General features: G+C 34.8%; 1 protein-coding gene across 1 annotated transcript in view; it reads left to right on the top strand.

Moving 5' to 3' along the window:
- The window catches only part of LOC144442664 (tyrosine-protein kinase RYK-like), a 50,980-nt gene that overhangs the window by 32,025 nt on the left and 4,783 nt on the right, over positions 1-14,172 (top strand). Inside the window, exons 2-7 of the mRNA XM_078132042.1 lie at positions 9,626-9,756; positions 10,598-10,697; positions 11,404-11,538; positions 12,264-12,344; positions 13,062-13,203; positions 13,749-13,861. Coding sequence (XP_077988168.1) covers positions 9,626-9,756; positions 10,598-10,697; positions 11,404-11,538; positions 12,264-12,344; positions 13,062-13,203; positions 13,749-13,861 — 702 coding nt within the window. The remainder of the gene's footprint in view (positions 1-9,625; positions 9,757-10,597; positions 10,698-11,403; positions 11,539-12,263; positions 12,345-13,061; positions 13,204-13,748; positions 13,862-14,172) is intronic.

Genomic DNA, 14,172 nt, shown 5'->3' with positions numbered 1-14,172 from the left:
ATGTGTTTTTGTGGGTACAATGAACAGGTACAAATATACATGTAGTTTCTCTGTAGGCCAACACAGCAAGCAGGTGAAGATATGTCACTTTTAATATAAACAGTATTGAAAATTATTACTATCACCAACATCATGGAGGTATAGGAACACAGTCCTTCCTGCCTCTATGCCAACATTTAGAGTAAATGTGCCTGAATAGCATTACGTTTTATTTCTGAACACTGATGTACACCATAACACAGCAAGCAAGTTTGAATGAACAGAGTCATCGATCGATGATGCTATCAGTACTGACAAAAGTAGTAAAATCATCAGTGTTTCCAGCAAAGATACTGTATTTTTTTCACCCTGAACACTGATGTAGGCCAACACAACACAGCAAGCAAGTTGAAATGTCAAATGTGTAAGTGTTATGATGACTCATTGAGATCTAGGAGGACCTAATTTTGTCACACTCAACAGGATGAGGGAATCAGGTGGACCTACTTCACAGTGGGAACATGGCGCCACAGTGCTTTTACTCCTCAAAAGGTGACAAAAGTGAGGAAGATGATACTCCTAGCAGAAAGGCTAGGTGTCAGTCACATATGACACTTCACAGTTTTACAGCAGTGGTGATGATGATGATCGATGCATGTATGTTCTGTTGTGAAATATTGTAACATCAAGGAAAAAACACTTTTCAGTTTTGCAGCAGAGGTGACAATTGTTCTGTTCTGTTGTCAAATATTACAACATCAGGGAAGGTTGACGCGTCACACTTTTATCATTTAATGTGTACGCCAACAGTGATCATGGTGATCGATGCATGTATGTTTTGTTTCAAATATTACAACACCAGGGAAAGATTGACGCGTCACAGTTTTATCATTTAATGTTTTGCCAGCAGTGATCATGGTGATCGATGCATGTATGTTTTGTTTCAAATATTACAACACCAGGGAAAGATTGACGCGTCACAGTTTTATCATTTAATGTGTATGCCAGCAGTGATCATGGTGATCGATGCATGTATGTTTTGTTTCAAATATTAGAACACCAGAGATGTCAAGGAATGTCTTCAATCTCCTAGAAAACTTGTTTTTCTTTGTAATAAGCAAAAAATAAAGGGGATATTACACATTATAAACTACTATGCGTGTATATATGTACATTGGTAAAGGACAAGACAGATACTGTAGTACATGTATATGTTGTATATTATGAGAACTTCTTCTTGGTCAGACTGAGTTTGTTATTACCCAATATTAGCAAACACTGTGTTCATTTGTTTTATCACTTGAAATACGACCTATACAGATATAAAATTATTTTCAAAATCAATTGCAGAGATAAATTTCAGTGTACAATTGCAACAGCAAAAATTTTAGGAAGAGCACTTTAAGTTTTATACAGGCGTAAATTCTTGATTATCATCAAATGTTCTTATAATAAATATGTTATAATAAAATGGTTTGACAGCTTGTTTTTAAAAAAAAAAACAGGTCACATTAAAATCGGCCTTTGAACTGAGTGGCATGTCTAACTCAGTGGGAGATTTCCATGCAATTGAAATGGTCACCAGCCAATTGTCGTATACCAGAAATCATACATGACTGTCATAACCTAGAAATTGTAGATCATGATTTGTGTTTTTAAGGTCAGATGAGACTGGTCATCAACGAATGACACTTGTGATCAATGATAATAAAAATATCACTTTCGAGAACACAACTTACTGCTGTGAATGACATCACTATACATAGTACTCACAGTGTGACTGGTCAGAGGAAATTTATATCACTCACTCAGTTTGCAAACTCTCTGCTATCTAGGAATATTAATCAGAAAATGTAAGACTAAATTTTGTAGTTGGTCAAAGTGCTAGACATTGTATGGGTCTTCATGCCAGTCACTGCATAGTTACAGATACAAATGTACATGTATGTAGGGGAACATGAATTTTTGGGGTGTCACTAGAAATTATTGTGCGCCACTGGTGTCACATTGACAGCCAAGCACAAAGAACAAAAGTTTCAGTTTTTTGAAGTGATAAATCTAATTTTGTTTGAATTTTGAGTCAAATTTCACCCAAAAAAATATAAAATTTGTAAAAAAATTCACCTTTTGTAATATTATCACTTGGCAGATGAAAGTCGTCGATATGACAAGCAGCTACAAGACAGAAACATAATTAATGCATGACATGTATATCTAGTGCTTCTCAGACAATGTTAAATTATTCAAAATTTTTGATAAAATGCATCATGTTTTCTCCAGGGGCTGATATCAAAGTAAGGCAAAAGGGTTTCAAATTTCACAGATAATGTATGAAAGCAAAGCTGTAGTGTCGTCCTGGGGGTGATGATAAAATACTGGATTCTCTTACAATATAACACTAAATTTTTAATGTAATCTTGGAATGTTTTACGGTTTTTTTCCTGTGGCATTTTATTTCAGAGATATTCATTACAAAATATTGTGATGAATAATTAATATTGCTGTACAAAATATTCAATTTTTTGAGTTTCAAAATGTTGCACGTATTAAGAAATATTTATTTTGATATTTGATTAACATCCAAATATATTTTATTATACAAAATCTTTGATGTTATTTTCACATATTTTTTTAATTCTGAAAAATCTTTTTGTGGGAAGATATTCACATGTAATTTTTCTTTCTCATAAAAAATGTATCAGACACTATTTAGACATGTCTTGTGGTAAGTTTCCTCAGAAAGACTTCACATACCCCTACCCTCATCTATCCACCCCACCTCCACTCACCAATACAGTGTTAGAAGCCCCAACAACAGATAGAGGTACTTTTCTATATATATGTTCATTTCCACATTTAACTTGTCTCCATGAAAGCCATCTCATTTTTTAATTTTTGTCCTTATCCTGAAGTAACTTCAATTTTCTGCATGTTCCTCCTGTGAGGTCTCTTTCCATCGTTATGTAGTGCAATAGTAATACATTTATTGTATGTTGGGATTTTCCCCAGAAGCTCTAATTTTCCCCATAATTCTGTCTTGTCCCCATTCTGAAGTTACCTTAAATGTTACATGCGCCCACAAGGTCTATGTATCATTACTAGTAATACATTTTTATTCTGTGGTATTTTCCACGTAATTCTGTTTTGTCCCTAATCTGAAATATCGCAATTTGCACACATTTCTACAAGGTTTCTTTTCATTATGACATTTACTGTGTGATTTTTTTCCCCCACCACCGAAAGCCATCGTTTTTTTTCCAAATTGTTTTGTACTTGCGTGGTAGTATTCGGCATTGATACATGTTGGTACAAGATCTCATTATTACAAGTTCTCATCAGTTCTCAAACCCCATGACTGTAGCTGTAGGCTAAATTACAGCAATTTAAAGTCAGCTAAGGATTGAAGTACAGTGTAAACCCAAAATAAGACGCAGTCTGAATATCAATGATATTCACTCTGTTGTGTAGTGTAATCTCACACCCCAGGCCGCCTGTACAGTCTGCTCGGTTCTTATTTTCCAAAGTGTCAGAAGAAGAAATAAACGGGAAGTGTTTTTCGTTTTCCATACCATTAAACAAATCATGCTGCAAAATCATTGGTCCATGTGACATAAAGACATGAAAACACTCACAGTAGTGCACAATTTATCTTATTCCAACTGACATATCCCAGGGTTCATTGCAGTTTTGTTATTCAAGACTAGCTCTCTTTAAAGTTACGCTTGCTGCAAGTTCGTGTTTTTATTTTTTCAATCACACAACCAACAATATATTCACTAAAAATGGTTGAAATATTGATAATTAGACATTGACATGTTAATTAGGGCTTGTCATATACAGCAATAGGTTGAAATTGTGACTACATTTGGGGCGCTGTACAGACCCAAAAAATCACTTTATTTGGAATAATTGTACCATATTATGTTTACAGCTACACAAATGATTCTCTACTTTTCAGGGTGTATCTTTTTAGAAATAAGTTTCAAAACAGTTTCAAAAAATGATTTGAATTCACTAGTGCAGCTTTAAAGGTGATAGCTTATGTAAAAGTTTCTACTTGCTCCTTAGAATAGTCTTTCTCAACTGATTAAGTTGTGAGTTGTCGGCACTGTCAAAGAGTATTTCAAGTGCCCGTCATCAGTAACTGTTAGATAGAAACAAACAGGAATTATATATAATAGCTAAAGTGATTGTGTGATGAGTAGAATGTAAAGGTCTTTCAACTCTGCCACCTTTTAGATTTTTTTTTTAAATTGTCAGGCTAAAGTGGAAAAAATTTGCTGATCAGTGTAAGACAGAAAAAAATTTGCTTCCAGAAAATTTGCTGTAGTCATACTTGGCAAAAAAAATTTGCTTTCTAGTTCCGCGTGAAAAAAATTTGCTGTTGTGCCTGTGGTGGCCAAAAAAAATTTGCTGTTGGATCCAAATCCTCCAGCCACCCCCATCCCCAGAAATCAAATAGTGTACCCCTTAGAAAGTAAATTTGAGGAGGCAACACACAGTAATTTCACATATACATGTTTATCATAAATAATGTTTATTTTAACATAACTAAAATCAAATTGTTGAGTAGATATAATTTTAATGAAATTGGGAAATGCTTAATTCTTAATAACTAATTTTCCTACCTTTATGTTCTGCTTTCAATGTTTGCAAAGTGTCAAAAAATAAAAACACAAAAGACAGAAATTTGTCCAATGTATAAAAACAGCCATAAAACTTACAGGAGTATGTGAAAACAGTTACTAATGTATATGTGTAATGTACTGCCAAGCCAGAAATAGAGCAATAATTCTTTCTATATAAAGGGAGCTTAGCATATACAATTGTTAATATGAAGAAGTAGACCCAAACCGTGCTGAAAGCTGGACCACTTTGTGAAATAGAAAGCATGACAGAGTAAAAAGACTCCAGAGTGACATGAAGTCAATATTGACTCAAGGTAGACTGATTCTACTACTCAGCTTGTTGTGAAGCATGACAAATGGTAGTTGACACACTAATTCACCAAAAAGACAAAACAAAGCAAACACTGTCACACCAATAAACAAACCTATAGAAATCAAGCATCTAGTTTTATCCAGTCAAACTCAGGTACACAGCTGCAACTACAGCTGAATCTTAGTCACATGTCACCTCATAGTCACATTTTGTTCTACCTCTTATAGATACAAATTATTACTCCTGCTGTGTAGTGAAAACCATTGGCAACTACAATGTACTAGTAACGTATGGCAGACCATCGCAAGGGTGGGGAAACTCCATTGGTAACTGTATACTGTACTAGTAACATACCATATATGGCAGACCTTTTCGCACTGACCCTCACCTATTGGCATCTGTGACAGTTGTCCCCTCAACCACCTCCACCTCCCCCATGGCAGAGCACACAAGACAAACTGCACACAATGTACAAACCCCCCAAACTATTATTGTGACATGTTGGCGTTGATATTATGATCACGATGAAGCAGTGATTGCCTGTATCTGTATCACCAAGACACTGTTATCAGCCATAATAACGTAACCTATTACAGTGTACATGCAATAGCAATAGTTGTTAGTTTACATAGCTTGTAGAAACCAGAGACACTGTAGTACTATTATTGTACATCATGTAGAAAACAGACAAGCCGTGTATAAAGTAAGTGAAACCTACAGAGTAAAGCTTGTTGTGTTGACTTACTAGTGACACGCCATCTGTAAAGTTTCAATCATAGGCCAATATTGTCAACAACGAGAGACACGAAATGTACATTCTTATCCAGACTAACACGTTGTTACTGTTCTTCCCGTCAGCCGTAATCAATCAATAGGAGAAACTAAATATTCCTGGTATTTGTTTTTTGGCTCCTCTCCTTGAAATCTAATCTTGCATTAATTTCTTCCTGACACGAAACCTGAGACGTTGCTCGTGTGTATTGATAGGACTACTCTATAAACAGTCAGTTCACCTTAGCTAGATTTTACTAAATATAGTGTTCTATGGAAAGAGAGAGAGAGAGATTGTAGAAAACAAGCTTACATACAGTTTGTAAACTACAACTTTTATAGTCCACTAGTACAAGTGTTTGTATGAGGTTGATGCACGTACATGGTAGTGGTTGCATATTTGTATGTTTTTCTTTCAGTGTGTAAGCCACCATGCACTTTTCTCTCTGAAAAGACCTTACATGTACATTTTAAGTGGTATATTAGGTGGTATATTAGGTGGTACATTTTAAGTGGCATATTAGGTGGTATATTCACAATGTAGGTATAGGATATGAAATATGCACTAATTAAAACGTTGGACCAGCCCTATCACAGTAATATATATCTACATGTATATGTCATGTAGTATTTTTACAGTGCTTTCAAAACTCAAGAAGGAGAGGGAATGGGAGGGGACTGATAAAATGGGGTGAAGAACGCCTATAGATTTTATATACTTTTTACAAAAAAAATTAACAGTTACTCTGTAGCACCAGCTACATGTAAGATATACATATCGAAATATTTACATCATACAAGATTTCCTTTACATTTCATAAATATACATGTAATCTGCCATGACATATTAATACATATTAATAAGTATAACATTATTAACATTTTTCTATATTTTCCCTCTCATGATATTAGTGTCACTTGCAGACCAGCATTCACATATATCTGATGACAAAGCCCACTCTCACTTATACATATTATCATATTGACTGAGGATCAGATATTTTTACTTTTGAATTCTTTGTCAAACACAGCATACAATTTCACAAAGTACAGATTACAGTGCCCAGCAGCCTTCCATCATACTTTGGATCGAATATAGTAAAATTTTGAAATGATCCTTAAAATATTAATCCTAAAATGCTCAGATAAACCCTCAAGCTGCTGCATGTACCTTCTGTCATGAGATTTCATTATGGTAGATTGCTTTTTGGCAAGTTTTACTAAACAGAGACATACATGTATTACGTACAGTGGAAGCAAGTTTATGTTGTCAATGCATTCAGATTCAATTCAAGATTTTCACTGAATATGAATATCAATAGTGCTGTACCAATATAGTCTAAACACCACTAGAAAATTTTGAGATTTCACAGTCTTCAGCTAGTTCTCAAAGATTTATTTTTATTAATACCAGACTGGTACATCATGTTCATGTACGATGACATTTTAGTCACTATGTACTTATTTTTGCGAGAGAAATTATCTACATCGCTGTTGTTTTTCTGGGATTATGTTTGAGAAGATATAATTATGATTTATATTCCCCAATATTTTTCGTCATTCAGCCCGAAAATACAAGTGACCTAAGGGTCCTTGTCACTACTTGTCTAATGACTTGTAGTGACAAGGCCCCTTAGGTCACTTGTATTTTCCTTGGCTGAACAAAGAAAAACATTGGGGAATAATATCTAAAAGTGTTGACCTACAAACATTATATATCTATAAATACATTGTAATAAAAAGTCTCTATCCAAATAAAGTAGACTTAAATGTGAGAAAAATTATCTTACTGTTAAAATGTTTGTGCCCAAATAGATATATTTGCAGTAGAATTGGAAATGAAATTCAGTATATGTTATAATCTCCAAGCTGATGCTATCTGATAATAGAGTTTCACCAGATTATTTTTTACCTCCACAAAAAGATCAGATCACCACAATGTCTTTGGATTCCATTTGATGATGTACCTAAAATGAAAATTGTAATCTGAGATGATATTGAAGAGAAATTTTGACAAAATGAATACAGTCTTGTTCAGTTTTTTAATCCCAATGTCAGAATGTCAATATGTGGAAGGTGTAAGAAATACAACCTTAAGTTGACACTAGACAAAAACTACAAAACTAGGTGTAATTTGATTGATATAAAATATTATCTGTATCTTCTGTTGATAATTATGAAAATGTTCAATTGTATACTTTGGACATCTTGTCATAGCCAGACTGAAAAAAGACGTTTTTGATCCCCAGAAATTCTCATATTGATGAAAAGTAAAACCTGAAATTTATTATATATTGCTAGATCGTAATAACTGGCGTTGTGATCAGATTAATGTTCAGATGTTTATCTGTAAAAATACCTACAAGATTAAGGTATACATTTAAGGCTACCTGTGAGGTAAATTTGTATAGCTGCAAGTTAAAAAGAAGGAATAAACAGCAAGGTTTAATCAGCATCTGCTCACTACCTGGATTCTGTGAATATGAACAAGACATTATGTCAGTTATACATGTATGAAAATTGATTGAAGCCATACCAAGTTAATTTTGTAGAATTTACTGAAGTGTGAATTTTCATTATGGTAGCCACTGCGGTGAGGTGAACCTTAAAATGAAAAAAAAAAGTTTTAGCCAGTGAAGGTTATATGAATTCACTGCCAGGGATGATTCCGATCTCCAGAATATTGTCAAAACTATTAAAAGATTTTCTGACTGTACTTATTGTTCGGCCTAAATGGAAACCTACAGTAATGCCAATGGCATTGTAGCACAGCTGTCTTCTGTAACGCCCTCATGCACTAATGCTGCAATGTAGTCATCAAATTTGGCTCAAACAAACACACACACACGCACGCACGCACACACACACACACACACACACACACACACACACACACACACACACACACACACACACACACACACAAATGTGCAGCCACTGTGCCAACCCTATAGTGTTGATGGATCTTAATGTTTTATCTGTAGTAGACAGAAAAATTAAAGTTTCTTTTTGTAAACCAGTTGTAGTCAGCAGAAAGTCAGGGTGATGTATATTTAGATAAATTTTACAGATGATAACATTTGGTGTCAAATATTTGTAAAGTCTGACTTGGTTCAGTAGTTTGCTAAAATAAACCAGCTGACTGTAATAGCAAACACACAGCAAGGCTAATGTTAGTGATTGTTTTCATTAAAGAAATGTAATAGAAAAATGGAACAACTTGAACTATGACCCCACCATAATTACCACTTAATGTTTGGGATTGATTCAAATTTTTATAAATTCTGTGAAAAATTGCCACTTTTTAATCAATTTTTTATGATAAAGATTATGTGTAAGATTTTGTTCTAAAATTATGTGACAATGTGACAAAAATGACAAAAAACCAAGAATTTTTTTATGAAATGTTTTGGCGGGAAAATGAGTACATGTAGTATTTCATAACCATGCAGATATGCAGGATGTACATAGAGTATTTCATATTTAGAATACGAGTCAACTAGTTATCTTTATTTCATTTTCAAAGAATTGAGGGAGATATTTCTGTTTATGTACATCGGGAAAAATGAATAATTTCAAACATTTCCCAAATGTTTAAAGTCTTCCATAGTTCCAAGTCAAAATCAAGTTTAGACTGATAATTATCTTGCAGTTTAGTGTTGATTTAAAATATATTTTGAAAATGTTGATTTTAAAATGCCTGATACATGATGATATGCTGTTACGTGCAATATTTCCATCGTTGGAGGTTTTCTGTAATATTAATGTTGAAATGCTGCTGTGTTGAATTTATTGATGACTATTTCTGTGAATGGCAGTTCTTCCCTTCTTTGTCAATAGAGGGCGCTGACACTGTCACGCAGTCAAGTTTCTGCCACATTCCCAACATATCAAACTGTAAACTGACATTGTCAACTTCTTTTATTTCTTCCAGGTCTGCTAGAGACAGAGCTTTACTATGTACGTGATGGAGAAGTTAAATATGAAGCCCTCAAATTTGAATTACTTGTACCGTCATCTGTTGACAGTTTGAATTTCACATGGTTTACAACAACCAAAACACAAGTAAGTTGATAAATTAAAAAATGTCAGTGTCTTTCTTTTTCCCCTTCATGTGTGAAATTACATGTGTGTGTATGTGTGGTTGGGTGTGTGTGTGTGTATGTATGTATGTGTGTCTGTGTGTCTAGGAAGCGTTTCAAAAGCCAAGATTTTGTTGAAATTAGAAACAAATGTTATACCAGAGTTGGACTAGAGTAACTTATAGTCTGCTACATCCATTTTCCTGACAGCATTCACCAGCAATGTACATACATTTACATTTACAATCAAAGTTGATCATTTTACAAGTTTAGATTGTTGTTTTACTTGATAGATAAAAACACTTTTAGTGAATGAACACAGCATAATTCTTATTGAGGGAAGTTTCAAAAGCCAACGAACATGAACAGAAAGACTCATTCTGTATCACATATACATGTCTGCTGAACTACCCCCTCCCCCTCCCCCTCCCATGTCATGAGACTATCCATGTCCATTGCCAGGACCTACACTGAACAGTGAATGAGGAATAATTTTCAACTTGATGTTTCTCAGCAATCATATTTATGTAATGTAATATTATTTAATGACTTAGTCTGTAAGGTATGACATTTGAGTTAGTGTCACTCTATCAGATAATCACTTGCATGGTTTAGAAAATCTGATAGGGCTGAACAACATGGCAGTCAAGAAATGACTCTCCAGAACCAAAAATTTACAAAAATGCATTTTCTTTTTCTCCAGCAGTGTCATTTCCCTGTAATGACAAAAAAAATTCATTTTCCACATACTTTCATGTTTAATTTTGTTTCTTTCTTTGATACTCATTTGAAAGTTTTACCAAATCCTGTATTTTTATTTCTAGGTGTTTTATTCAATGGAGCTCACCTCAGATGATCCTCACATACTAAGTCCACCAAGTGTCAATATTGCTTTAGACGGAGAAGTCCCCAAAACAGAGTCAGGTTTGTTTTTCTAAATTCTTTCAACACAATTTGAAGTGATTCACGTGAATTAACACAAATAGATGTCTCTGTCTCTGTCTGTCACTCTGTATTGTATGATATGTCTGATATCAACAATGACAAATTTGTAAATCTTAAATGATAATTGTAACAGCTGAATCTAGACAGCTCTAAAAATCCTATCTGAAGTTAGTCTATCTGCTAGACCTCGGATGTTCTTCCGATACAATACGACACACGACCGAACATCGCTATCGAGGATGGAACCAGACTAATCTGAAGTAGGATTCAGCATACACATGTAGTTTAAGGCTCATATAGGTGCAGTCGTGTCCACAAACAGTTCTGAAACTGTCCTGATTAAAACACCTCCAAGGGGTTTCCTGAAACCCTCCTGACTTTGTCCTATGTGCTGTGTAGATGAGGTCTGTCCTGAAAGTCTCATGACTTATTGTAGCACCAAAAGAGAACAGATTTGCAGTTTTCTTCTGACCCTGTTCTGTTGTTTCAGTCGAGGTAATTATGGTTCTTTGTCCATTGTGTAGGTAAAATTTAAAACAAGTATATGTCCAGTCCCTATTGGATTACTAATTATTTACATGATCTAGTATACATTCTAGTATTTCAAATCACATTGTTATGAACTGGTACTGAATAACAACCAGGCCCTGTTGGATTACTAATGATCTTTTGTTTATCATTCCAGTGTTTCAGATTGCACTGACCTGCACAGGTAAACAACCAGGCCCTGTTGGATTACTAATGCAACTGAATTTGACACTGCATTCTGTTAAGAATATTACCACACTGAATCTCAAAAGGAAAAAATTCTGTATGCAAGGTATGTCATTAATGCTAGCTATGATCCATTCTGTGTGGATGCTCTGCTTGCTTTTGAGCCCCCAACGGGCACTGCCTGGAGGGGGCTATTACATCGGGTTCCATCTGTCCATCCATACATGTATTCACCCTCATATGTATGGCATCCACCAACTGATTTCAACCAAACCCTGTTACAAAGGTATCTTACTATGTGAGACATTTGCAAATCACTTTGTATTACGACCAAATCAGTTTGAGAAAACTCATGTTCAACTCCAAACATATATTTATATATAATTTGATATTACTAGGCCTAAAAAAAATTGTTTGGTTCCGATTACCCAACCTCACCTAGTTTTTCACTGCCGACCCTAATCTTTTTTATGAAGTTGAGAAAAAATAAATAAAATCGTGAAAATTGTGAAGTCTTGCAAGAAATAGTGGATACGGACACTGACATGAATTTAAAAAGACAGTACAAAACTGTTCTTCCAAACTGTAATGGCTGTACATCTGATGAGAAGAAATAAATAACACAGAGACCATATGGAAAACAACAGAAACATAATAACCTGAACTAGACACATGTAAAAATAAATAAATAGAAGAAGAAAAATAAAATAAATTTACCTACTCCACCTATTATAAAAATGAGCGTAACTGGAACCACACAATATTTTTTAGGCCTTAATTATATTGGAAAGAAGTTGATAGCTTTGTAACATACCATGTGATTTATTACAGATGAAAGGTATAAACCTCCAGAAGGTATCACTGATACAACAACTAAAGATGGTGTAACGTCTGGCAATTCATCTGTATCAGGTTAGTGTATGTACAGTAACAAAAAATACTTTGTACTGTGGTCTCAATAAACAATTATCTTCACTGTACCCAGCTCCAAACAAAATCCATTTGCAGTGCGGCGTAGTAGAATTGTGAACAGCTTAATAATATTTTCTCAGGCCCTTGTACTAAAAATATGGTATTTCAATCAGCGATGTTATGTGAGAACAACCTACATGAGAAATCTAAAGACGCCCTCAGTGGTTGTTCCTGTCTAAAGAACAATGCACTAAAAAGAGTCACTTTGTTGCAAAAGACCTTTCCACTAAAGACTGCCCTCAGTGGCTGTTCCTGTCTAAAGAACAATGCACTAAAAAGAGTTGCTTTGTTGCCAAAGACCTTTCCAATAAAGACTGCCCTCAGTGGCTGTTCCTGTCTAAAGAACTTTGCACTAAAAAGAGTCGCTTTGTTTGCAAAAGACCTTTCCACTAAAGCCTGCCCTCAGTGGCTGTTCCTGTCTAAAGAACTTTGCACTAAAAAGAGTCGCTTTGTTTGCAAAAGACCTTTCCACTAAAGCCTGCACTCAGTGGTTGTGCCTGTCTCAAAAACATTTTACCAAAGAGTAGGCAATGACATTTTCTTACAGTGGAGCTGTATATGCCATGTTCAGCCACTAGAAGGCGCTGCATAGTGGGAAGGTCTGTTCCAGCAGATTTATAAAGCAAATAAGAATGAGATGTCTTATGTATGTTTTAGTTTCAGGCAAGATGACATCATCAGCTGTGACAACTAGTGTGTTTTACATCGCAGTTGGTGTAGCTTGTGGTACCATATGTTTGATAGCTATGATTGTAGCCTTTATCTATGTACAGGCTATGAAGACATCAGATAGAACCAGGTAAGATGATGGTTTATACATTATTGGCCCCTAACAGGCAAGAACTGATTGGGGTTTGTAAGTTGAGTTCTGTCTGCCTACCTGAATGCATGCATGTCTGTCTGCTTGCCTGTCTCTCTGCCTGCATGTGTGCCTGTCTCTGTCTCTGTCTCTGTCTGTCACTCTGTATTGTATGTATATGTCTGTCTGTTTGTCTTCATCTGCCTGCCTGCATGCCTGTCTGCCTATCTGTCTGTTTGTTTATTTGTGTGTGTGTGTGTGTGTGTGTGTGTCTGTCTGTCTGTCTGTCTGTTTGTCTCAGTCTGTCTGGCAAGATGGATCCTTGTTTTCAGCGTATTAAGGTCCTACATTCGCTGTAAACATTCAAATGTTAATTTACTGTAACTATTCACAATAATGCAAAATTTTGATAATACCAAAGATGATCTGTGATTTAGTTATTTATCTGAGAAGTAATATAACTTACAAGTGCTTAAATTTATTTATCATTATGTTATTACATATTATAATTATTGATGTATTTTTGGTTTTTTTTGAAATTGCAGTGAAACCAGTAGTTCAGTACACGCACCACACCATCAACATAACCACAACCATAGTAAAGGACCTAACTATAGTAAGATTGGTAACAATGTAGCCAACAATATGAATGGATCAAGTAAGTCATACAAACATATTATTTGAATTCATCGATTCAAAACAACTGTGATGCTCAGACATTCTAACATAATTTTATCTCAAGTTATATTGCTTATTAACTTAATTTGAAGTATTGATACGAAAGCTATGGTGCCCTGATCATTATCATTCTTTTCTGGGGTTTTCTATTCATAGGAAGTCTGAAAATGGTGTAAAGCCACAAAGCAAAGGATTGCTAAATCTACTGTTTATACTTTTTGCAATTTTTTTCTATGATAACATTATCAATTTAATGAGAGATCGTATTAAAGATAGATCACTAACATTTCT

This window comes from Glandiceps talaboti, chromosome 11 (genome assembly GCF_964340395.1).
Source record: "Glandiceps talaboti chromosome 11, keGlaTala1.1, whole genome shotgun sequence".
NCBI classification, from domain to species: domain Eukaryota; kingdom Metazoa; phylum Hemichordata; class Enteropneusta; family Spengelidae; genus Glandiceps; species Glandiceps talaboti.
Note: the sequence above shows the minus strand (reverse complement) of the source record. Positions and strands in the feature narration are given on the sequence as shown.